Source organism: Elephantulus edwardii, unplaced genomic scaffold (assembly GCF_000299155.1).
Source record: "Elephantulus edwardii isolate Elephantulus edwardi_28Jun2011 unplaced genomic scaffold, EleEdw1.0 scaffold00030, whole genome shotgun sequence".
Lineage (NCBI taxonomy): Eukaryota > Metazoa > Chordata > Mammalia > Macroscelidea > Macroscelididae > Elephantulus > Elephantulus edwardii.
In genome coordinates, this window is record NW_006399780.1 from 997,176 (window position 1) to 1,023,079 (window position 25,904).

General features: G+C 40.2%; 1 protein-coding gene across 5 annotated transcripts in view; it reads left to right on the top strand.

Moving 5' to 3' along the window:
- The window catches only part of ARHGEF7 (Rho guanine nucleotide exchange factor (GEF) 7), a 277,811-nt gene that overhangs the window by 67,026 nt on the left and 184,881 nt on the right, over positions 1-25,904 (top strand). For 2 of the 5 annotated variants that reach the window (XM_006883798.1, XM_006883800.1), the window contains exon 2: positions 2,664-2,750. The exons of 1 other annotated variant lie outside the window; for it this stretch is intronic. In XM_006883798.1, the coding sequence (XP_006883860.1) occupies positions 2,664-2,750 (87 nt within the window). Of the gene's footprint in view, positions 1-2,663; positions 2,751-25,904 lie in introns of those variants that run through there. 2 more of the 5 variants (XM_006883799.1, XM_006883802.1) reach the window with 2 other exon arrangements.

Below are 25,904 nucleotides of genomic sequence, written 5' to 3' on the forward strand. Positions count from 1 at the left end.
ATTAGAACAGCACATCAGCAGAGAACTGCCGGAAGTGGAATATAGACAAGTTAAAAGAGGCAAGTCATAAAATTATGACTTATGAAGAATAGATTTTTTTATGTAGATGATGAGTATCAAATTCCTGGGGTATTTAAGAGTCCTTTGGAGCTACACACAGACACATACACACATATTTTTTCTCTTTTGATTTTTAAAAAATTATTCTAAGAAGCTTTACTTTCAAAAATTTGGCTTTCTGAGTCTGTGCCTTCACACTTGCACAGTTATTTGCTGCTCAATAAAGAACTCATGCGTGATCTGGTGAAGAATACTTTTATCACATATGGAACCACTAGGCTCTGCTGGCATGAATTTGTTCTGGTTGTCCTCAGAAGAACTGAGGAGCTCATAGCACAATCCCCTCAAAGTCAACTTGGACTCCTTAATAAAGAGGATTTGGTGTTTTCCCAACCTTTCTGGTACAAAGGCAAACAATTCTATTACCAGGGTTTCAGAACAGTCTATTTATGTTAGAGCTGTATTAGAGGATAATCAGGACAGTATTAGACTTTGGACTATTTAGAATGCTGCTAGTCATCGTCTTTGGAAGGGCAGAATTTTTTTAAAAGAATGCAAATTTTTTTAACATGGTTTTAAAATGCCATTACTATACAATCAGAATAACATTCTTTGCAACTATATAAATAGTAAAGGAACAGTTTTGCTGTTAACTACATATTTTGTGGTGCTTTGGTAGTTTAGTAGTAAGGAATTGAGCTGCCAATGCCTGGTTTGAATCCACTAGGTGCTCTGCTGGGAGAAAGTTGGGCAATGAATTCTGGTGAGATATACTGCCTCTGGTGGGCCTAGTGACAAGAAGTGGCCCTGCAATCTCAAAGGCATGCGCCAGCTGTTCCACAGAAGAAGGATGAGCAGTCTCCTTCTACGCTTTAACTAACTGCCTTTGAAAATTTTCTGGAGGGTCAGCCCTGAGTCGGTTGCTAATAGATGGTATACAACAACAACATATTATTTACATAGTACATAATTTTTAAGAACCTTAGTTTATTGAGGAGATGTGCCAAAAAAGTGCATAAAGCAATTGGACTAGGAGGCAGCTTTGGCTTTGCTGTTACATTGAGAAAGAACTGTTCAGTTTGTAAGGAATCATGTCAGCACTTTCTCCTAAGACTCTTTCAACTGTAGAAAAAAAGTAATGCCCCATTTGGATCCTCCTTGGGTCTCGACACCTGGTTTTGATTTGTAGTTTTAAAAGAACGGAACATTTAGAAATGAAACTGCAGTATATTCTTCAGAGCGCCCTAATGGAATATCATGATTTCCCCCTAGAGGCAGGACAGAAAAGCCTTGAATGTTCTCAAAAGCTGGTATTACAAATGATGCCTGAATCTAAGTGCCAACCCTTAAGTGTCTTCATATGCAGTTTCAAAGGTTCATTTTATTAACCAGTTAAAATATTCTTTAGATTAAAAATTAGTACTTGTCTCAAGTTTTTCCTCTAGATTGTTTTCCATGATTTGAGGAGGTCCTGTTTTCCTTAGGTTTTTGCTAGGTCTAGCCCTTACAGTTTGATTTGGGAAGACTTTTAATGCTGTTGGCAGTCTACAACATGCCATCCTCTCTACCTTCTTCTGTTGGGAGAGGAGGCTCCATAAACCAAAATTTCTCCCCAGTTGACTGAGCCACTTTTTAGTTGTGATTTATTTTGGTCAATTATTCAGGAAGAATGCAGGCTTGACTTGAGAAAAGTAATTTGCACTTTTTTCATTGTGTGTGCCCTCAAGTTGGGACTCTATAGTTGACACTCCAGATGGCTTTTCAGAGGCTATTAATTACACAGAAGGACATTGCTCTTGCTTTTCCCGTGGAGCAGCTGGCGGATTCGAACCCTTTCCTTTTGGTTGTGGCACAGTTTACCATTAGGCTACCAGAACTCCCTATTTTAATCACAACATGCAAAATTTATGGTAATTACTTTAAATCACAGCATTAGATGGCCTAGTGGGTAAAGGAGTTGCGCTCTCCATCCAGAGACAGGCCATTTGACTCCACTAGTTGTTCTGCGGGAGCGAAATGGACAATCACCTTTAGTGTGATTCACAGCCGTGGAAAACCTGCTGGAGGGTCAGCTGTAAATCTGTTTTTACTTTGGGGCAATGAGGTGAAGGGAGGATTAGGACAGCCCGCTGTCCCCAAATCGGGGCTAGGATGAACAGAAGAAACTCTGGGACCCTCGCAGCCCCTTCAGGGCGGGTCAAGCCGAACAGACTGAGTTTTCCCAGGCCTCTTTGAGGCGGTCGGGACGCGCTGCACCCTCGGAAGGAGCTGAGCGGTGTCAAAAGAGAAGCCCGCACTGAAGGAAAAGGCTGAGTGCGGGGAGTGGGGCGGGGGCGCTGCCCGGGTGCGTCACTTCCGGTGCCAGGTCTACTTCCTGGTGTGGGAAGGGGTGGATTGGTGTAGCCGGAGAGGAAGGGAAAAGGGTGAGCAAAAAGCTAAGCCCAAGCACTCTGGAGACGGGGTGGCTAGGATCAAGCCGGGCCGCAGGGAACTGCAAGCGCGGCTGCCAGTGGGGTCCGCCGCCTGGGGCCCGTGCTCAGTGCATGTCCGCGGCCTCCATGCCCCTGTCGTACCACCCTCAGCGCTTCTACTCTCTGTTGCAGGTCTACCCAGAGCCCCGGAACGAGAGCGAGTGTCTCAGCAACATCCGCGAGTTCCTGCGAGGCTGCGGGGCCTCCCTGCGCCTGGAGGTGAGCTCGGCCTGCGGGCGCGGCCGCGGAGCGGGGGGCTTGCACAGTGGGGGGCGCGGGCAGCAGTGGCCCCAGTCGTCTAGAGGGGCGCCGCAGGTTGTAGGTCCGCACACAGGGGTGCGCTGTGGTCCTTCTCTGAGGCCCGGGGGCGGAGCCGACGGCGGGCGGGGACCCGGGACCAGGGACATGGATGGATGGCCAGATCTGGGCAGGCCTCCTGCCTTCTCCCTCTGGCACGGGTCCCGCCCTGGCCTCCTCGGGTTTGGGAGATCTGGAGCTGGACATCACTGGCCAGGGAATGCCTCGGAAGAGGCCAGGGTGGGGGGGTGACCTGCCCGGGACCACCCACCTGGGTGTGCGCACCATGTCCTAGGATAGAGTCAATGTAGGAATCCCCAAACTCTACCTAAGCTCTTGAAGGGAAAATTGCCTCTAATAGTTTGTGTGATGCTGTAAATGACATTGTTAGCAACCATTCTCTTTGTTAGAAGTGAGGACTGAATTATTATTATTATTTTATTTTATTTAATTTTTTTTTTTGCACCTGCTTCATCTTTAATCCTATTTTAGGGATTCTCTTAGGACCCACATCCAGGTCTGGGTCACTGAGAATCAGCAGTTGAAAAGTGGAGCAGAGAGAAAATGGACCCCAAACTCCTCCCATCATCACTTCTTTCTCTTTTTCCCTCAGGCAAAAAAAAAAAAAATTGATATTACTGGATCTCTAATATTTAATGTTTTGGTTAAAGGGATTGATATTAATCTCAGCCTAGGATTTATTAAATAGCTGATTCTCGGGGGTATACTTGGTAGGCGGTCTTTTCAGTGTTTCATACAGTTTTGTGTGTTTGCAGTGTTTTAGTGCCGGTTCTCCAGATTTTTCTCCCTTCTTATTTTACGAAGTCTGATTTTTCATAGAATGAACTCTATGTTAGAAATGTAGCTTTTCTTTTCTTTGGGAATTGTAGGTTGTTGTTATGGCAGTCAAACCTATGTTTAATTTCTGCCTTTTTTTTTTTTTTTAACTTGCTACTTTAACACTCTTGGCTGACAGTCCATAGGGAGTTGTGCTGCTAACTCAAAGGCTGCACTTTTATGGTGGTTCGAATCCCCCGTAGACTTTGAGGGAGGGTGGGTAGTTTGAGGGAGTAAAGTTGGTAATTTCTTCAGTGAGACTGACACCCTCTGTAACCTAGTGGAGAGTCACCTTGGAATCACTTCCGACTTGATGACAATGAGTGACTGAGATGGACCTGTCCAAGCTTCAGTGTTGTTTGCTCAGAATTGAGACAAGTAACAACACCAAGCCAAGAGGGCATCATTTCCCTGAAACTGTAAGGTAATAGGACCAAAATGTAGGAAGGTTTTTCCTTCCTGAGGGGATAGTCTCTTACTTTAGATTTCTTGGGGCAAAAATATCTAGGTAGGAGTCCTCCAAGGTTTGTGAAAGGTTGTATGTAAAGCTCCACTTTTAATTGAAATTAGAGTTATAAGAATTGATAGAATTCAAGTAGCATTGTGTTTGTTAATGATTGTAACTTCTCAGATATTATATTTTGGGGAATATTTGGTGTTAATGAGGAAATCCTAGCTAACTGAAAGTGTTTAATGGAATTCCAAAATCAGTACCACTTGCTGTTATGTTAATTCTGACTAATGGCAACCTCGTAACATAGGGTGTGTAATATACATGGGTAGAACTGTGTTCCTTAGGGCTTTCAAGTCCTGTGACATTTCAGAAGCAGAATGCCAGGCTTTTCTTCTGAGAATCCTCTAGTCTCAAACTACCAACCGAATCTCTTCTAAAGGCTATGTTGTCCCATGCCATTGAATTGATTCTAACCTAGAGACCAGAGTGGTCAGAGTAGAACTACCCCAAAAGGTTTCCTCGGCTGTAATCTTCATAGAAGAAGATTGCCAGGTCATTTCATTTAGAGAGGGACTGGTGGGTTTAAACCACTGACTTTTAGGTTGGTTAATAGCAGAATGTTTAACCATTGTTCTGCTAGGATTCCTTCCAAAGATGAAAGCTCTCTTTAAGAGAAGGGAAAAACACATTGTGTGTAATTTTTTTTTTAACCTTTTTTACTAACTCTGATTTAACAACAATACAACTTTTTTGTTAGACTGTGGTAATATACTTGGTAACAAGTTTTACTTTGTATTTATTGAGATTTTCTTCCCCTCTTTAAGCCATTTGTTATGCAAAGACAAACTCATTTGATTGTGAAAGTACTTTTCACATTAAGAGTATAATCTAATTATTTTAGTGTAATACTTTTTAAAGAGATTTTAAAAAAAAATAGCTGCTTGGGTTTTTAAAAAAAGAGAAAGAAATTTGGTGTTAAAAATACTTCTGATCTTTGGTTTTCCAGAAGTTGCTGTTGAAATTTTTACCTTGTTTGGTGCTTTTGAGTTGATTCTTATGGCATAGTGGCCTTTTGTATGATAGAACTAAATGCTATGCAGTCCTATATGATCATCACAGTTGTGGTTTGACCCCATTATTGCAGCCATTATGTAATATTTGGTTCAGGGTCTTTTTTTGTTGTTTTAATTCTACTTTACCAAAAGGTGATATCCTCCATCAGGGAATGGTTTCTCATGAAAATATGTCCAAAGTATGTGAGACAAAAATCTTGTCATTCTTACCTCTAAAGAGAACTATTTACTTAACAAGAATAAATCTCTCTTCTTGCAGTTTAAAATAGAGACATATTTTGTTAACATTCTTTGACATTTAGTCTAAAATTGCACTTAAAACCCCTAGTTTCCTAGAGAGAATCAAAGTAAGATACAGTAAACAGACCCAAACCCTCATGAACTGTGTTAGTCATGATTTTTAGAAAGTTATCCTGAGAAAAGAACTCTATTGGGTATGACCAGATTGTTTTTAAGTTATTGTGTGAAGAAATAATCCTGTGCCCTGAGAAAGTTAGTCGTTGATGTGAGTCACACTAGCACTTTTACAGTGTCTTTAGAATAAAATAATCAGGGAGTGAGGGAAGGAAGAATTTCTTACATTTTTTGAAATGTGTTCTGTTACAGATTTTATTTCCACGAAATTCTGAAAGTTGAGTGCTTACAAAGAAATATCTTGAAATTATAAATCTGTTATTTAAATACTTGGTTTGCTTTTTTCCTTTTGTTGTAAATGTCAGGGTTCTCTCATCTTTTTGTTTTTATTTAGTTCAAACAGAATTGTTGTAACAAATTACTTGGTATATGAATTTTTTTTTTTATTTACTGCCATTTTATGTTTGTTGTTGTGTACCATAGAGTCAGAACTGATCCGTAGCTGACCCTCTGACAGGTTTTCAGAGGCAGTTAATTGCACGGGAGGAGATGCCCATCCTTCTCCTGGGGCTCAGCTGGTGGCCTCGAACCTTGTGCTTTGAGATTGAGGCATTTAATCTCACTGGAAGAGATTGCCCATCCTTCTCCCATGATTTTACATTTAAGAAATTTTTTCAAGGAGCATAGTAGTTGCTAGATGAGTTATTTCAATCGAGGTCTCTCTATCTAGGGAGCTCTCATAGTATAGTCTGCAGAGAGTTGTTCTACTGATCCAGTGGCAGTCTCCTGTGTCATTGTATTTTGTTGCATATATACCTTTGTTAATTGCATAAAATCATAACGTTATCTTCCTTGAGTTGTTGTGGTCTTGAAAGGCATTTTAAAAAGTAATTAAAAGGAATATGCTATTTACAATTATTGTTAAACTTTGAAAATTTGTATAGTATTTAAGGAAAAAATGTTTGAAGAGGAAATCAGCCTATACAAATTAAATGACTTGTCAGTTTATTATTTATACTTTTTGTACTACCCACTGTGCATTTTATTTGATTTTTTCTTGTTTTGTTGGCTAGTATGACATTTGATAAGAATTTAGTTTTTCTCTCTTCTGTTTCCTAATGATGTAAATTAGGATCTTAGGAAACTCGAACCTGCTTAGAAACTTGTATGCCTGTTTGTTGTAGGTAAGTGTCATTAAGTTGATTGTGACTCACTTAGTGACCCTATGTATAACGACATGAAATTTTGACTGGTCTTGCACTTAATGCTCACAGTTGTTACTATATGTAAGTTCATTGTCATAGCCACTGTGCCAGTCCATGTCTCTGAGGGTTTCCTCTCCCTTTGCCGACCTTATTTACCCAGCAAGATGTCCTTCTCCAGTGCCTGATCTCTCATGGCATGTCCACAGTAAGCAAGACAAAGTCTTGTCCTCCTCACTTTTACCATAGGTCTGTTAACTTTAGGTGCTCTTGAATCAATTTCAACTCATCACAACCCCATGTGACAGAATATATCTGCATTTTTGGTCTGGATCTATGCAAGCAGATTGTCAGGACTTTACTCCTTAGGAGCTACTAAGTGGGTTTGACTTTGCCAACTTTTTTATTAACTAGCTACTGCTTAACTGTTGCATCATCAAGGCTCCTTAATATGTATTTAGATCATTGAATATAGTACTTCTTTTAAAAAGTTAAATTTATGCATAAAAATAGTACTGGTTTGGTGTGCCTTACTCTTGAGACTAAGATAAGTCATCCCTTAGTATATGTAGGGAATTGCTTCCAGGACCCCCACTGAAAACAAAAGCAACAGATGCTCAAATCCCTTATATAAAATGACACAGTATTTGTGTATCACTTATGGATATTCCCCCATACTTTAAATTATCTTTCCATTAATTTATAATATATATTACAGTGTAAATGTTATGGAAATCGGGTTTTATGCTCCCTCTTAAGAGATTGCTTTGATTGCTTAATTGCTTTTTAGAAACCGGTTTTTTTTTTCACAGAAACAAAAGACGAATGCAACATAAATGGTGAGCTAACTAAGGAAAAGGAAGACTGACAAATAAATGCTCAGCCAACCAGTGCTAGAGAGAGACTGAGGATCCATGACAAGGTGGGAGGCTTTAGCAGAATTGCTTACACAACGCTTGTGGAGATGCAGCATTGTACTTGGCATGTGGCAATTTCAAATTTTGCTCTTTGGAACATTCTGAAAATTTTTTTCCGGAAGATTTTTTATTCTCAGTTGATTACATCTGTAGATAGGGCTATTTTTAGAATGCAGCAGTCAACAAATCAGGAGTTGCATTGGGAAAATCTGCCATCAGGGACCTCTCCAGAGGACTCAGGAGCAACAATATCATTTTAAAGACTTATCTAAGCCATGGTCTTCTCAGTTGCTTGCTATGCATCTGAAAGTTGATCTGTGACTAAGGATGACAGAAGATTCGATGCTCTTGAGTTGGTGTTAGAGAAGAGTACTGTTTATCCCATGGACTGCCAAGAGAACAAACAGATCTGTCCTGCAGAAAGTAAAACCAGGGTGCTCCTTGAAAGCAAAGATGGTGAAACTCCTCTCACATACTTTGGGCAAGATGTTAGATGAAGTCAGACCTTGGAGAATGGCATTGTTCTTGAAAGGTAGAGAGGTTCAGAGAAAGAGGAAGACTGTCAACAAGGTGAATTGACACAGTAACTGTAACAATGAGCTAAAGTATATGAGAGATATGATGAGAATGGTATAGGCTAGGGCTGTCGTTTCAGAGCCATAGTTCAGAGGTTCACTATGTGTCGTAACTGATTTATTGGCATGTACCAACAGTCTGCAATGGAATAGTAAGGACTGAACTTGTTATAAATTATGTGCCTGAGGAAAGCATTCTCATTTTTTGTAACTGTTCAGAGTTACCATTTGGTCTCTTATGATTATATAAAATTTTCTAATGGGCTTTCATGAATCTACTTATAGTCTTATCAAATAGTGTTACGAGTAATCACCACCCTTACTTTACAGATAAGGAAACTCAGGCTAGCATGTTAGTTCCCAATAATAACTACCCTTGAGAACCACTTTTGGAGCTTTTAAAAAAAACCCAAACTGATGCTTAAGTTCTTTCTCCAGACATTGTAAATAAAGCAGGTAATGGAGATCGTGGGACTCTTCATTCTTGAAATTAAAAGACCAACACACTAGGATGATACAGCCTCTAATAAAGCTGGTAATAAGTGATCTGATATCAAGGTCTAGATCTTTAGGCTTCAGTTAGGTGCTTTTTTAAGCTCTTTTTTTACTTACTGGCTCTTCCTTAAAAGGCAGGTGATTTCAGGTTTTGGAATTGAACTACTGAGCACATTATTTTCAACATTCTGTACCTTCCATAAATAGTTAAAAATTGCCAATTACTTTATATACTTGACAGAGTATGAAAATTATTGAACTAACATTAATATCACACACAAGCAAGATTCTGCTGAAAATTATCCAAAACCGACTGGAACAGCACATCAACAGAGAACTGCTGATATACAGGCTGGGTTTAGAAGAGGCTGTGGTATAGCTAATGTCAGATGGATCTTGGCTGAAAGCAGAGAGCACCAGAGGAATATCTATCTGTATTTCATTGACAGTGCAAAGGCAATTTACTGTTTGGATCACAACAAATTGTGGCCGAATCTGAGAAGAATTGGAATCTCAGAACACTTGATTGTGCTTATGTGGAACCTATACTGGACCAGGCCGCAGTTGTCAGCACAGAGCAAGGAAACACTGCATGGTTCAAAAATCGGGAAGGGTGTATGCCAGGAATGGGTCCTATTTCCATACCTTTTCATTCTATATGTGGAACAGAAGATCTTGATGGCTGGGCTGTATGAGGAGGAATGTGGCATCAAGATTGGAGGAAGACTCATCAACAACCTGCATTATGCAGATGACATAACCTTGCTTGCTGAAACTGAGGAAGACTTGAAGAACTTGCTGTAGAAAGAAGGTCAAGGACTGCAGTCTTCAATATGGATTCAAAGTCAATATTAAGAAAACAAAGATTTTCACCACTGGGCCAATTGGCAGCATCCTGATGGATGGTGAAGAGATTGAAATTGTTAACAGCTTCAGTTTGCTGGGCTCCACAATCTACACTGTTTGTACCAGCAGTCAGGAAATCAAAAGATGAATTGCATTGGGAAAATCTGCTGTTAGGGACCTTTCCAGAGTACTAAAGAGCAGTGTTGTCAGTCTGGAGACTAAGGTGTGTCTGATCTAGGACATAATAGCCTTCACAGTTACTTGCTATGCATCAGAAAGCTGGACCATTTGGCTCTGAAGCACCTGCAGGGCAAGAATCACAAGATACGCATCATTGCCTTTGTGGGAAGCCCTGTGGAAGACAATGAGAAGGATCTGGTGAAATTGGCCAAACGCCTTAAGAAGGAGAAAGTAAATGTTGACATTATCAATTTTGGGGAAGAGGAAGTGAACACAGAAAAACTAACAGCCTTTGTAAACACACTGAATGGCAAAGATGGAACCGGTTCTCACCTGGTGACAGTGCCTCCTGGGCCCAGCCTGGCTGATGCCCTCAACAGTTCTCCAATTCTGGCTGGGGAAGGTGGAGCCATGCTTGGTCTTGGTGCCAGTGACTTTGAGTTTGGAGAGTGGATCCCAGTGCCGATCCTGAGCTAGCCCTCGCTCTTCGTGTTTCCATGGAAGAGCAGCGGCAGCGGCAGGAGGAAGAAGCATGACGGGCAGCTGCAGCCTCTGCTGCTGAAGCTGGGATTGCTGCAACTGGGACTGAAGGTGAAAGAGGTGGAATCTCAAGTCCTGGGACTGCAGATTCAGATGATGCCCTGCTGAAGATGACCATCAGCCAGCAAGAGTTTGGTCGTGCTGGACTCCCAGACCTAAGCAGTATGACTGAGGAAGAGCAGATTGCATATGCCATGCAGATGTCCCTCCAGGGAGCAGAATTTGGCCAGGCAGAATCAGGTGACATTGATGCCAGCTCAGCCATGGATACATCTGAGCCAGCCAAGGAGGAAGATGATTATGATGTGATGCAAGACCCCGAGTTCCTTCAGAGTGTCTTGTAGAACCTTCCTGGTGTGGATCCCAACAATGAGGCCATTCGAAATGCCATGGGTTCCCTGGCCTCCCAGGCATCCAAGGAAGGCAGAAAGGACAAGAAGGAAGAGGACAAGAAATGAGACTGGAGGGAGCTTCTCCCGAAGCTCACGGGGATGTATAGGATGGAGTAGGGCAGGGCTGATAACACTGTCTGTAACTATTACAACCTAAATAAAATTTGGCAACTTTTTTTTTCCAAAAAAAAAAAAAAGAGAAAGCTGGACCATGACTAGGGATGATAGTGAATTGATGCCTTTGAGCTGTAGTGTTGAAGAAGAGTATTGAATATACCGTGGACTGCTAGGAAAACAAGCAGGTTCACCCTAGAGAGGGTAAAACCAGGCTACTCCTTGGAGGCAAGGATTCTGAAGCTCTCTCTGATTTACTTTGGGCCTGTTGCAAGGAGGAATCAGTCCTTGGAGAAGGGCATCATGCTTGGGAGGGTGGAGGGACAGTGCAAGAGAGGAAGACCCTCTATGAGATGGATTGAGTCAGTGACTGTGGTCATGGGTTAGTTATGTCAGAGATGATAAGGTTGGCTCAGTATAGAGCAAGGTTCAGAGTTGCTGTACATAGGGAAACTATGAGTGGCAAGTGACTCTGTGGCATATAACAACAATGTCTTTGACTGTAGATAGCTTAGAATGGGTACAATTACATAGGGAAAGTTCATTACAATTATATTGTAACTTTTTAAAAAACTATTATTATTTTTTTGTGTGTGTTTACCGCCAGATCTGACTGCTACTGGAGGAGATTGTTCCTCCTTCTCCAGCAGAGCATCTGGTGGATTCGAACTGCGCACCTCTGGGATTGCAGTGCAGCTTCTTGCCACTAGGCCACCAGAGCTCGCCGACAATTATATTTTATAATTTAATACTATTTTGATGACCTTTTAAAGAGTTTTAAGTAGTAATATTTTACTAAGTTGAAATCAGTGGGGGATTTGTTTTTGTTGGATTTTAATATTTGCCAGTTTTGATGTTTTGCTTATCAATTTAACAAACTTATGGCTTACAGTTCAGAATCATTATTTTGTTAGCAGTCTTTTGTCAACATTAATCAAAAATTCTTAGGTAAAACATTTGAAAAAAACAAGTTTATATTACTTCTCACATATTGTTTGTATTATCACTGAGTAGCAAAAAACGTCTTGTGATGTGTTTGCTGCATGGTTAGTATACTCAATTACAGTTTAGATCTTAAGCAAAATCTGCTTTAAACTTTCAAGATTAGTACTCACCTCTCAGTTGTTGCTGCACCTGAATATCCAGGATCAGCCTGAAGGACAATGCAGGCTAGGACAATGACAGCTAGGGTTTGTATCATGGCTTTGTTACTTGTTAGCTGTATGACCTTAGGAAAGTTTTTCTCTCTGTTTCACTTTCTATTAAATGAGAGAATAAGAAAACCGAGTGTAAAGAATTAGTGGAAAGCAACATCGTTGAGGTGTTTTGTCATCATTACTTCTTTAATTTTAGCCAGTTGACACTATATTTTTTGATGTCTTTATCAAGTAATCAATATTCGTTATATAAAGTTCAGGAACTGGAGAAATACAAGAAGAAAATGAAAGTCTATGTAATGCTATGATATAGGGATAGATGGTATTGACATTAGTATATGTGATAAGTTGTAGATCACCAGTTCATTACCACTTGCTTGCTAAGGACCAGTATAAATCCAATTCCCAAAAGGTGAAGATTGATTGATTCAGTCTTTATTTTCCCACATACTCGTCCTTGCTGCCATTAGCATCAGATACTCTTTTTTGACTGTGGCCACTGAAAGCTGGCTCAGAGTGCCCAAGTTAAAAAAGGACACTCTCCTGCAGATTGCTAAAGAAACAGATGCCACCTCCAAGATTTTTAGAAGTCTGTACGGCACCCCAACTTCTGCACTGCTGGTCACAAATTTAAGGTTGATTTCCCACTAACCCTTCAAAATGCTTGGCTACAAGCTCAAGATTTCACATAACACTCTTAACTTTCTCACCTGATGCCTTCTGTTGCCCCTTTGGGTTTAATAGTTTGCTGGAATGACTCATAGACTCTTACAGAGAATTTAAGATTTCACAGATTTACCGCAGCCCCAAAAGGATACAAAGAAAGCAGCACATAAGGTGAGATCTTGGAGTTTCCACATCCCAAGAGACAAGCTGGTCTCTTGAGGGCAACATTCTTGCCAACCAGGAAGCTCCTGGAGCCTCTGTGAGTGAGGACTTTATGAGCCAGGCCTGCATAATAGGAGAAATGATCACCTCTGGGGTGATTGCTGTTCAGTTTGGCCAGTACACATTCTTGGGAGTGGTCTGAAAGTCCTAGCACTTTCTAGTCAAAGTTACTCTAATTATCATTTCTCTGGAGCCAAAGAATAATTTACTTAGCATAAAAATAGATTCTTTACCCCACAATACTTGTGTATGTATGTTTATTAATATATATGTTACTAGTAATGTGTCATATGCTATCACATTGACTTTGACTTCTAGTAACCGTAGTACTCTGCCCCATGGAGTTTCTAGGCTACAACTCTGTTAGTTCTCAACCATCGAATCACTAGGACTTTCTATTTTTCCCCCACAAATATGTTTATACTTAAATATGTGTGTGTGTTGTGTGTATGTAAATACACACACAACACACACACACACACACACACACACACACACACATATCTAGGCGTATATATATCACCCTGGTGGTACAGTGTATACAGTACTGGGCTGCTAACCAAAAGTTTACTCAGCTGAACTCTGGTGACCTAGTGGCAAGAAGCTGTGTTGCAGTTATGAGAGCACTCAGTTTTGACTACCAGCTGCTCCTCAGGAGAAGGCTGGACAATCTCCTGTGTGATTAACTGCCTCTGAAAACCTGCAGGAGGGTCAGCTATGAGTTGGTTTCAATTCTGCAGTACTTAGCACACAACAATTGCTCTGTGGGAGAAAGATAGGTATTCTCCTCCTGTTAAAGATTTATAACTTCAGAAACAGCATGGAGGGTCCCTATCACTCACTGTTTAGTCAGTTCTACATGATCAAAAGGGCAGTATTTACTCCAGGTAAAAAGCTGAGAAGGCAGGAAAGGATAAGATAGATGAAGGGGAAATGAGAGTAATAGTGAAAAAGTAGGAAGATGCTGTTACAACTGCTATAGAGTAATAGTTTCTACTTTGTGGCTAAGGTACTATAATAATTCTATTGCTATGTGAGCCATGTGATTAACATTTTTATACAAAATTACCATCCTTGAATATCTGTAAGATGAATTCCCAGATGTGCTGTTCTGTCAACTATAGAGACCCATTTTTGGTGGGTAAATAAATAATTTTATTTTGACAATAGCAATGTATGAGATATGCCTTTCCATTCTTGTTGCCTTCATCACCTTGTAGTTAGCTGTTTAATATGTTCTCTTAGAAAGATTGGAGACTTCTCATAGAGAAATATTATTGACTTTTAAAATCTCAGTCTAAAATGTCTCATAATTCTGGGCACATACTAAAATAAATGTGAAGTTCTCAGGATTTCCTGTGTTGAACTTTTTAAGGAGATTGTGAAAGAAAAGCTCCAAGAATAGGAAATAAAAGTAGAAAGCTTAGAAAGTATGCATGGCTGTCTTTCAGTCTGGATGCAAGTAATCTCTGACGTAGCTCTGTTCAGAAATGCTTCAAGATCTCTGTACAAGTAGAATGCTACTCACAAGTGAACATATTATGACGTTTTGTGAAAATAACATTGGTTCATTTTCTCTTGTATTTATGATAGATTTAATTTTTTCCTCTTTAAAGTTAGGAGGTTATTGAAGCATTCAGATATACATTTTCACCATTGCAATCAATTGGAATAATAGAATTTAATGAGTTTCGGTTGAAGTACTAGAAAAGAAACTGCTTTACATTTGTCTTAAAAGAAACTTATGTTTCTGATATTTCTGAAAGGTTGGAGTTTTACTTTTTGTTAGGCTTTTTGCTTAACCTTTAGTTTCCTTCAAGATCTTTGCCTAAAGTTATTGTTTAGATTTTGTCCAAAACATATCTAAAAATAGTATTAAAATAGTTAAAACACGGGACCACTATGTGCAGATGTGTTCAGAACTTGTGAGTGAGGCCTCCTCCACATTTTCTTTCCAAGAAGAAAGGTCCAGCTGATGGAACTTTCTAGTGAATCTCTTTTTCCTTTTTACATGAAAAAAAGAAATCCAAAAAACCAAAACAACTTGTTAACAAGGTAATGGAAAAACAGAAGAAAATCTTTATAGTCCTTTCCCTAGAGATGAAGTTGTTATTTTTTGTCCTAGATTCAGACAGATGTGTAGTTAGCAATTTATAAAAACTTTGTTTTCCCCAGTGTGCTAGTGTTTTAGGAATTTCTGGAGAAGTAAAAGCAATGGAGCTTTGTACATAATCTATGTTTGTGTCTATATATATATATATATATATATATATAGAGAGAGAGAGAGAGAGAGAGAGAGAGAGAGACATAGTTGCCTCAAGCAACTTTCTCACTTGATTGTAAGAGACTAGCAAGTTTCAGGTTCACAGGTCACACTTCAGACTTCTGATTTATGCAGCTGCAGAGGACGACAAAGCCAAGATCAGCAGGTCAGATGATAGCTTGCTGGTTTCCAAGGCTGACAAATCCAAGGTCTGCAGGCAGTACAACAGACCGCTGACTGAAGTCCAAAGAACTAGAATCCATTCATGGTCAACCAAGTCAACTCACAACCCTAACCATCACACAAGTTAGTTACACACATTTATCATTTGCATATCACAGGTTTTTAATGATTCTTCCTGTAATCCTAATGCACATTCTTCTTTATATAGTACATTTTTTTATTATTATTTGCTCAGTATATAGAGTGACAAAGTATGATGAATAGCCCCAATCCTGCCAGCAGTTTGTCATTTTGTTATACATTAGCTTAGGAAGATGATGTAGTGATCTACTTCAGGATATTTTGACCAATGAGAATGCTATCTCTTTAAGAAATGTGAACTCTAGTTAGAGATTGTAAGATATAATAATCACACAAATAAAAAACAAAAATATGTTCTTCATAGGGGTCAGAACAAAATACTGTAAGAATTTAAAACGGAAATCCTCATGGACTTGTACAGTGAAGGAAATATTAGAGGGTAAAATAAAGTAGGCTAAATGAAAAAAAAATTGTATGGAAATGGAATAATGAAAATAGTTTTTAGAGAGAAGTAGGAAACTCATCTCTAAAAATTGTACTGGAGCATCGAGAAGCCAGAACGGAATGAAACCATCTTGAAGTGAAAGCTGAACAAAAGATTCTGAGTGCAGCTCAGGACAAAGCACAGTATTTTAATGGAATGTGTAGAGAGCTGGGATTGTAGCATAAAAAAAGGGAAGAACTTGGCTCTGCATTATCTCAAGTTGAGAGAACTGAAAAACAAATTGATGTCTCGTATTGCAATGTTGAAAGATGCTATGGGCAATATTGAATGACTCAGAAAGCATGAAAAGAAGATAGAGGGAATATACAGAATCACAGTACCAAAGAGAACTGATTGACACTGAAAAATTTCAGAAAGTATCATATCAACAGGAGCCAATGGTAATGAAGGAAGAGTGGAAGCTGAATTGAAGGAGTTGGCAAAAAATAAGGCCCAGGAATTGATGGGATACCACTTGTTTTCAGTTAACAGATGCAGCCTTGGATGTGCTCACCAGTCTATGCCAGGAAATTTGGAGGACAATTGTCTGGCCGCCTGATTGGAAGAAGTCCATATTTGTTCCTTTTCCCAACTAAATGTGGAAACTATTGGACAATATTAATAGCACATGCAAGCAGAAAGATCACATGCATCAAAGTACTGCTGAAGATCATTTTAAAATGACCAGAATAGTACATAGATAGGGAACTGCCAGAGGTTCAAGCAGGATTTAGAAGAGGCCATGGCACCAGGAATATCATTGCTGATGTCAGATGGATCCTGGCTGAAAGTAAGGAATACCAGAAGAATGTCTATTTGTGCTTTATTGGCTTTGCAAATGCATTTGACTGTGTGGATCATAGCAAGTTGTGGCTGACATTGAGAGGAATGGATGTCCCAGCGCACTTAATTGTGCTCATGTGGAAGATCTGTACCTGGACCAGGAAACTGTTGTGTGCACAGAGCAGGGGAACCCTGCATGGTGTAAAATTGAGAATGGATTGCAGCAGAGTTGTATTCTCTCTGTATTTATTCAGTCTGTGTGCTGAGCAATTTATCCAACAAGCTGGACTCTGAAGAGTGCAGCATCAGGATTGGAGGGTGACTCATTAATAACTTACATTATGCAGCTAACACAACCTTGCTTGCTGAAAGTGAGGAAGACTTGAAGCACTTGTTGCAGAAGATCAGAGAATGCAGCCTATGGTATGGAATGCATCTCAATGTCAAGAATATCATGATGGATGGAGAGGAGATTGAAACTGTCACAGCTTCATCTTGCTTGGCTCCACAATTAACACCCATAGTACCATCAGTCAAGGAAATAAGGAGATGCATTGCACTGGCAAAATCTGTAGTTAAGGACTTCTCCAAATTATTGATAGTGTCAGTTTGAGGACTAAGGTGAGTCTTAGCAGGCAGTAGTCTTTCTGATCACTTGCTAGCTTCTGAGAGCTGGGCAATGAATTAAAATGACAGAAGAATTGATGTCTTTGAGCTGTGGTGTTGGATATGAGTATTGAACGTTCATGGACTGCCAAGAGAAGAAAAAGATATATCTTGGAGAAGGTGCAGCCAGAATGCTCGTAGGAGGCAAGAATCTTGAATCTTAGCCTCATATACTTTGGCCATGGTGCTAGGAGGGGCTGTTCTGGATGCACAGGACTCTGGGAAGGGTGAAGGGTTGGCATTGAAGAGAAGACTTTCAACCAGGTGGATTGACATGGTGACTGCAACAGTGGGCTGTTGTGTGTCAGGAAATGTGAGGATGGCACAGGATAGAACAGGGTTCAGATCTTTTGTTCATAGGGTGGCCGTGAGTTATACTCGACTCAATGGCACCTAACAACAGCAACAAGAAAAATCATAACAGAAAGTTGAAAATTAAGGACTTTGAATGTTAGGAATTGGCCGTGTTTTGTTTTTCCTGTAGTAGTCTGTTGTTGTTGTTATGTGTCGTGGAGTCGCTTGCGACTCATAGCAACCCTATGTACAACAGCCCTAAACCCTGCTCTATCCTGTGCCAATCGAATTGCTGCCAATACACCCATCCCGATTACCCCAGTCACTGAATCAATCCACCTCATAGAGGGTCTTCCCTTCCTGTGCTATCTCTCCACCCTCCCAAGCATGATGTCCCTGTCCAAGGACCTGTCCTTCCTTATAACATGTTCAGAGTATGTCAGACGGAGCCCCAGAATCCTTGCCTCCAAGGAGCATCCTGGTTTAACCCTCTCCAGGAAGAGTCTATTTGTTTTCTTAGCAGTCCATGATACATTGAATACTCTTCTCCAGCACCACAGCTCAAAGGCATTAATTCTTCTTCTATCCTCCCTAGTCATTGTCCAACTCTCTGATGCATAACAAGTGATTGCAAAGACCCTGGCCTGTATCAGATGCACCTTAGTCTCCAGAATGACACCATTGCTCTTCAGTACCCTGGAGAGGTCCCTAATAGCAGACTTTCCTATCACAGTATTTCCTGGCTGCTGTTGCCAAGAGTGTTGACTGTGGAGCCAAGCAGACTAAAGTTGTTAATGATCTCAACCTCTTCACCATCCATCCCGATGCTGCCAATTGGTCCAGAGAATCTTTGTCTTCTTGATATTGAGCCTCAACCCACATTGAAGGCTGCAGTCCTTGACCTTCTGGAGCAAGCGCTTCAGGTCTTTGTCAGTTTCAGCAAGCAGGGTTGTGTCATCTGCATAACACAGATTGTTGATAAATCTTCTACCAATCTTGATGCCACACTTCTCCTCATAGAGCCCAGCCTCTTGGATAATCTGCTCTGCATAGAGGTTGAAAAGGTATAGAGATAGGACGCATCCCTGGTGCACAACCTTACTAATTTTGAACTATACCAGTGTTCCTTGCTCTGTTCTGACGACTGCCTCTTGGTCCAAGTATAGGTTTCTCATTAGCACGATCAAGTGTTCAGGGATTCCCATTCTTCTCAGAGTCAGCCACAGTTTGTTATGATCCACACAGTCAAGTGCCTTTGCATAATCAATGAAACACAGACATTTTTCTGGTATTCCCTGCTTTCAGCTAAGATTCATGTAACATCAGCTACAATATCCCTAGTACCATGACCCCTTCTAAACCCAGCCTGGACTTCTGGTAGTTCTCTACTGATGTGCTGTTCCAGTCGATTTTGGATAATCTTCAGCAGAATCTTGCTTGCATGTGAAATCAATGATACTGTTCTGTAGTTTCCACACACTTCTTTGGAATGGGAACAAATACAGATCTCTTCCAGTCAGTTGGCCAAGTAGTTGTTCTCCAGATTTCTTGGCACAACTTGGCGAGCACATCCCAGGGCAGCATCCATTAGCTGAAATACATCAGTTGGTATACCATCTATTCCTGGGGCCTTATTTTTGCTATTTCCTTCAAAGGAGCTTGAACTTCTTCCTGCATCACCATAGGCTCTTGCTTATATGTTATTTCATGAATTCTTCTATGTCTGCCAATTCCTTTCAATACAGTGACTCAGTATATTCTTTCCATCTTCTTTTAATACTTCCTGGATCATTTAATATTCTTCCTAAAGCATCCTTGATTATAGCAACTCGAGGTTTGAATTTGTTCTTCAGTTCCTTGAGCTTAAGAAATGCTCAACGAGTTTGGCCCTTTTGATTTTCTGACTCCAGCTTCTTGCACATTTCATTGTAATATTTTGCTTTGTCATCCCATGTTGCTTTTTGAAATCTTCTGTTCTGCTCTTTAGTATCTTGAATTCTTCCCTGTACTTTGGCTTCTTTGCGCTCCAGTGCAATATCCAGAGTTTCTTCTGACATCCATTTTGGTCTTTTTTTTTTTCTCTTCTGTCTTTGTAATGACTGTTGGCACTCTTCCTGGATGATACCTTTGACATCCTCCCACAACTCATTTGGTCTTCGCTCATTAGTGTTCAAGGCCTCAAAACTATTCTTGAGATGGTTCTGAAATTCAGGTGGGATAAACTCAAAGTTATATTTTGGTTCCATGGATTCGGTTCCTCAGCTTCAGCTTGAACTTGCATATGAGTAGTTGGTGGTCTGTTCCACAGTCAACTCCTGATCTAGTTTTCACAGCCGATTTCGAGCTTCTCCAGCGGTTCTTTCCACAGATTTAATCAGTCTGATTCTTATGCATACTATCTGGTAAAATCTATGTGTATAACCTGCGTTTATGTTTCTTATAAAATATATTTGCAATAAATAAGTCATTGGTTGTGCAAAATTCAGTCATTCTATCTCCAGCTTCATTTCTGTCATCTAGTCCATGTTTTCCAACTACTGATTCTTCTTCTCTGTTCCCAACTTTTGCATTCCAATCACCCATTATTATCAAAGCATCTTGATTGCATGTTTGATCGATCTCCGACTGTAAAAGTTGGTAAAAATCATCTATTCCTTCTTTGGCTCTTCTTGTTGGTTCATATATCTGAATGATAGTGGTATTCACTGGACTTCCTTGTAAGCATATGGATATTATCCTGTCACTCACAATGTTGTACTTCAAGATGGATCTAGAAGTTACTTTTTTAACTATGAAAGCAACCCCATTTTTTCTCACCTTTTCATCTCCGGAGTAATATATGATCATCTGACTCAAAATGCCCCTTGCCAGTCCATGCCATCTCAGCAATGCCTAGTATGTCAATATTTATGCATTCCATTTCTTTCTTAACAATATCCAATTTTCCTACATTCATGGTTCTCACAAGATGGTGACAGTAAATAGATGAACAAATTTAAGGAATCCAAGGTGACTGTGCCTTAATAGCTAGAAGGATGATAGAATGTTTTACTATAAAGTTAGAAAGACGACCTGATTTGGGAATGAAAGTGAAGGTATTTTAATCTTAAAATATCCTAGCCATATTAGCACTTTATTTTGTATTTTACGTCTTTGCTGGCAGGTGAATGTACCTGAGTAAGTGCTACTTTTCTCACATCAGGTATATCAATGACATTTAGTAAATGTCAGAATAGTTATGTTCCTAATGAGAAATTACAAAGAAGTACTCTTTGAAAGTAGATTTTGGGACTATGTAGTTTCAAGTTTGGCAAAAATGTAATTAATGGAGTATGTATAAGCTTAGAGGAAGCCAAGGGCAAGAAGATTTCAGATTGTATTTTAAATTTTTTCTTTTTATTAAGACATGTTCATATGTTATTTCATGAGAGGGTCTGTGTCAGCCAATTCCTTCTGATACAGTGACTCTGTGTACTCCTTCTATCTTCTTTTGATACTTCCTGGATCATTCAACATTCTACCCAAACTATCTTAAAGTATTGCCGCCCATGGCTTGAATTTGTTTTTCAACTCCTTCAGCTTAAGAAATGCTGAGCTAGTCCGGCCCTTTTGATTTTCTGACTCCTGCTCTCTGTACATTTCATTATAGTATCTTGCTTTGTCGTCCCGAACTCCCTTTAGAAATTTTCTATTCAGCTCTTTGATTTCCTGATTTCTTCCTTTAGCTTTGGCTTCTCAGCGCTCTGATGCAATACTCAGAGTCTCATCTGACATCCATCTTGGTCTTTTCTACTTCTTTAGCCTTTGTAATGATCTTTTGCATTCTTCATGGACAGTTTTCTTGATATCCTCCCAGAGCTCATTTGGTCTACGCTAATTGGTGCTCAAGGCCTCAAACCTATTCCTGAGATGGTTTTGAAATTCGAGTGGGACAGACTTAAGGTCAAATTTTGGTTCCCGTGGATGTGACTTAATTTTCCTCAACTTCAGCTTGAGTTTGCATATGAGTAGTTGGTAGTCTGTCCCACCATCAGCACTCGGACTGGTTCTCACAAAGATTCTCACCACTGGGCCATTTGGCAGCATCAGTTTGGATGGTGTGAAGAGATTGAGATAGTTAACAGTTTTAGTTTACTTGGCTCCACAGTCAACACTCTTGCTAACAGCAGCCAGGAAATCAGGAGATGAATTGCATTGGGAAAGTCAGCTGTGAGGGACCTCTCAAGAGTACTGAAGTCCAACGACGTCAGGCTGGAGACTAAGGTACACCTGGTCCAGACTATAGTCTTTGCAGTTAACGTGCTATGCATCAGAGAATTGGACAGTGAATAGGAATGATAGAAAGAGAATTGATGCCTTTGAGTTGTGGTGCTGGAGAAGAGTGTTGAAAATACCATGGATTGCTAGGAGAACAAACAGGTTTGTTCTGGAGAGGGTGAAGCCAGAATGTTCCCTGGAGTCAAGGATTCTGAAGCTTCATCTGACATATTTTGGGCATGTTGCAAGGAGGCTGGTCCTTGGAGAGGAACATCATGTTTGGGAGAGTGGAGGTACAGCACAGAAGAGGAAGACCCTCAATGAGATGGATCGATTCTGGGAGTGGAGTGGTGGGAATGAATGCGAGATTGCCACGGATAGAACGGCTTTTAGGGCTCTTGTACATAGGGTTGCTATGAGTTGCAAACGACTTGATGGCACATAACAGCAACAACAGTTAGGACATGTAGCTTTAAATTAAGTTTAAACTGATGTTTAGAAGAAAGGGTGGATCCTATTCTTCCTGCCCCCCTGAATTGCTTCTCCTTATTAAGGAGCAAACCTTTAGCTTTTAACTGTTCTTTTTGTATTTATTTCTCTAATTCCAAATAGTATCTTTTTACTGTTGTCTTGATTTATTTGTTTTAGAATCTGTTTCAGGTAAGAATATATAACTCTAGTCACCTCCCATTCAGGTAATACTATTTAATTTTTTGCTTCTGGATTTGTGACATGAAACTCAAATACCTTGGAGTCATGTCAGTTCATATGTGATTAATTCAACCAGTATCTTTTAATTATAGAAATACTATCTTTGGGGAGCTCTGGTGGCCTAGTGGCAAGAAACTGAACTGCAATCCCAGAGGAACACGGTTCGAATCCACCAGACGCTCTGCCGGAGAAGGAGGCGCAATATCCTCCTGTACCAGTCAGATCTGATTTGACGGTACACGTACACAAAATTAAAAAAAAAAAAAAAAAAGAAATACTATCTTTGAGTATTGTGAGTGAATGTTAAAGATTGTACCTGGGAAAAGGGGAAAAAGGCCTTATGGTGCAGAGCTACAGTATTTGGCTTCTAGCGAAAAGGTCTGTGGTTCAAACCCATCACGGGTATGTATGAAGATCTAGGACACCATAAGAGGAGCAGTTCGGTTCAGAACCATGGAGTTGCTGTGGGTTAGAAATGACTCAGTGGCATACAGCTGTAAAGGAGGGAGTTAAGAGAAGCATGCTAATTTCGTCTCTTCTTCCTGTTTTTTCCTTATTCCTAGGAAACAACTTTTTTTTTTTTAATATCAAAGAAATTTAATACGCTGCAATAAAATAAGCGCCTTGAAAAAGCTCATGGACTAGATGTCGATGTTAGAGAACTCCCTCTGACACATCCTCTAGCTCTGTCCCCCATCCCTCAAAATCAAACAAGAAAATCTCAAACAAAGGAAACCCTTCCACAGCTGGATTTCAGTGAGGGGACCTTTACCAATAACAGTAACACGGCTTCCTATGTGGTCTAACAGGAAAGTAAAACACAGAAGCACAAAAAAGTCCACAAGATTTCAATATTTAAGAGACTTGGTACATATTAAAAGTTAAAATAATCCCAACTTTTATAGCTGTACATATTGTTTTAAAGCAACTTAATATATTTTTAAATTTCATATATATACACTCTCAAAGGTTCTTCAGGTGAGGTATGTAAACATTGTCTAATGAAAAATTTTCAATGTTTCAAACCAACAAATTCACAGCATACATTGAATTTTCATCCATTTAAAGACACAGTATTAGGAAACAACTTTTATACACTAAAAGACACATGAACATTTCTTTTTAAAGAATTGAAGCAATATCATATTCTGCTGCAGTTTCTCCCTTTCCACTTAGGAGCATAGTACTTTCCTTGTGCAGAGCTTATTAAGGCATAGAATATGAAAGGGATTTAATGAAATAACGCTTAGGTTTGCTCACAGGAAGCTTGGAAAAATAAAAGTGAGAAAGGCACATATAAGCATATTTGGAAAGTAAAATTATGAAGTTCTGGCATGATAATGAGTTGTCTAGCTTAAAAAAAGAATCTTACTTTTTACAAAGTAATCTTTGTATGATGAATCTCTCCTATTTGTGGACTGTGTCTTTATGTACCTAGAAGGAAACTGAATAGCCTTGTTTAACTTTGTTTCTTATTCTCCTGTGGTACCTCCCCCACCACAAAATTGCCCAATATACTAGAGGAACCATTAGTATTCAGATCATTGGAAGCTGTGTAATCTTCAACTATGCTTGCTTCTGTTTTCTCTGTCACTCTCACCTTTCCATATTGTGTGCTTTTCTCTCAGCAGGTGTCAGTTGTGAGAGGCTCTAGTGAGATGAAGGATGATGTTCGGTTCCATTGAGTTGAGTACCGCCGCATAGCGACTCTCGACTCTTGGAACAAAAGATCTGAACCATGTCTGATCTTGTGCCATCCTCGTCATCTCTGACAGAGTTGAGCCCATTGCTGTAGTCACTGTGTCATTCTGTATCAATGAGAGTCTTCCTCTCCTTTGTTGACCTTCTGCCTTTCCAATGATGATCTTCCTTTCTGAGAAATAGTCCCTTCTAACAACATGCTCAAAGCATGGACGATGAAACTTTGTCATCCATGCTTCCAAGATGCACTTTGGCTGCACTTCCTCCAAGACATACCAGTTCTTTTGGCAGTCCATGGGATATTCATCAATCTTCTCCAGCACCACAGCTCAAAGGCATTGATTTTTCATCTGCCATCCTTACTCTGTCATTTGTTGTTGTTTTGTGCCATTGAGTCGCTTGCAACTCTTAGCAACCCTATGTACAGCAGCCCTAAACTCTACTCTGTCCTGTGCCAATCTCACTGTCTCTGACACACCTACCCCCCATTATCCCAGTCACTGAATCAATCCACCTCATAGAGGGTCTTCCTCTCCTGTGCTGTCTCTCCACCCTCCCAAGCATGATGTCTTTCTCCAAGGACTGGTGCCTCCTTGCAACATGTCCAAAGTATGTAAGACAAAACTTCAGAATCCTTGCCTCCAAGGAGGAACCTAGATTAACCCTCTCTAGGGTGAATCTGTTCATTTTCTTAGCAGTTCATAGTATATTCAGTACTCTTCTCCAACACCACAGCTCAAAGGCATCAATTCTCCTGTTATCCTCTCTAGTCATTGTCCACCTCTCTGATGCATAGCAAGGGTTTGCAAAGACCCTGGCCTGTATCAGGCGCATCTTAATCTCTAGAGAGACACCATTGCTCAGATTGATTACATCTGTGGAAAGAACTGCTGGAGAAGCTTAGTATCAGCTGTGTAAACTAGGCCAGGTGCTCATTGTGGAACAGACCACCAACTACTCATAAGCAATTCCAAGCTGAAGCTAAGGAAAATTGAATTGAATCCACGGGAACCAGAATATGACCTTGAGTCTATCCCACCTGAATTTCAAAACCATCTCAGGAACTGGGTTGACACCAATGAGCAGAGACTAGATACGCTGTGGGAGGATATCAAGAGTATCATCCAGGAAGAGTGCAAAAGGTCATTACAAAGACAGAGGAGGAAGAAAAGACCAAAACGGATGTCAAAAGAGGCTCTGAATATTGTATTAGAGCACCAAGAAGCCAAAGCGGAGGAAAGAATTCAAGATATTAAAGAGCTGAACAGAAGATTTCAAAAGGCAGAATGGGAAGACAAAGTAAAATAATTACAATGAAATGTTCAAAGAAGTGGAGTCAGGAAATGAAAAGGACCGAACTTGCTCAGCATTTCTTAAGCTCAAAGACCTGAAGAACATATTCAAACCTTGAGAATAAGAGAAATAAAATAGGGGGAGCTCTGGTGGCCTAGTGGTAAGGATCTGCAATTACAAGCCCAGAGGCGCACGGTTCTAATCCACCAGATGCTCTGCCGGGAAAGGAGGGACAATCTCCTCCTGTAAGTCAGATCTGATTTGACGGTACACTCACACAAAAGTAATAAAATATGGTGCAACCATTGTGGAAGGCGGTGTGGCGCTTTCTCAAAA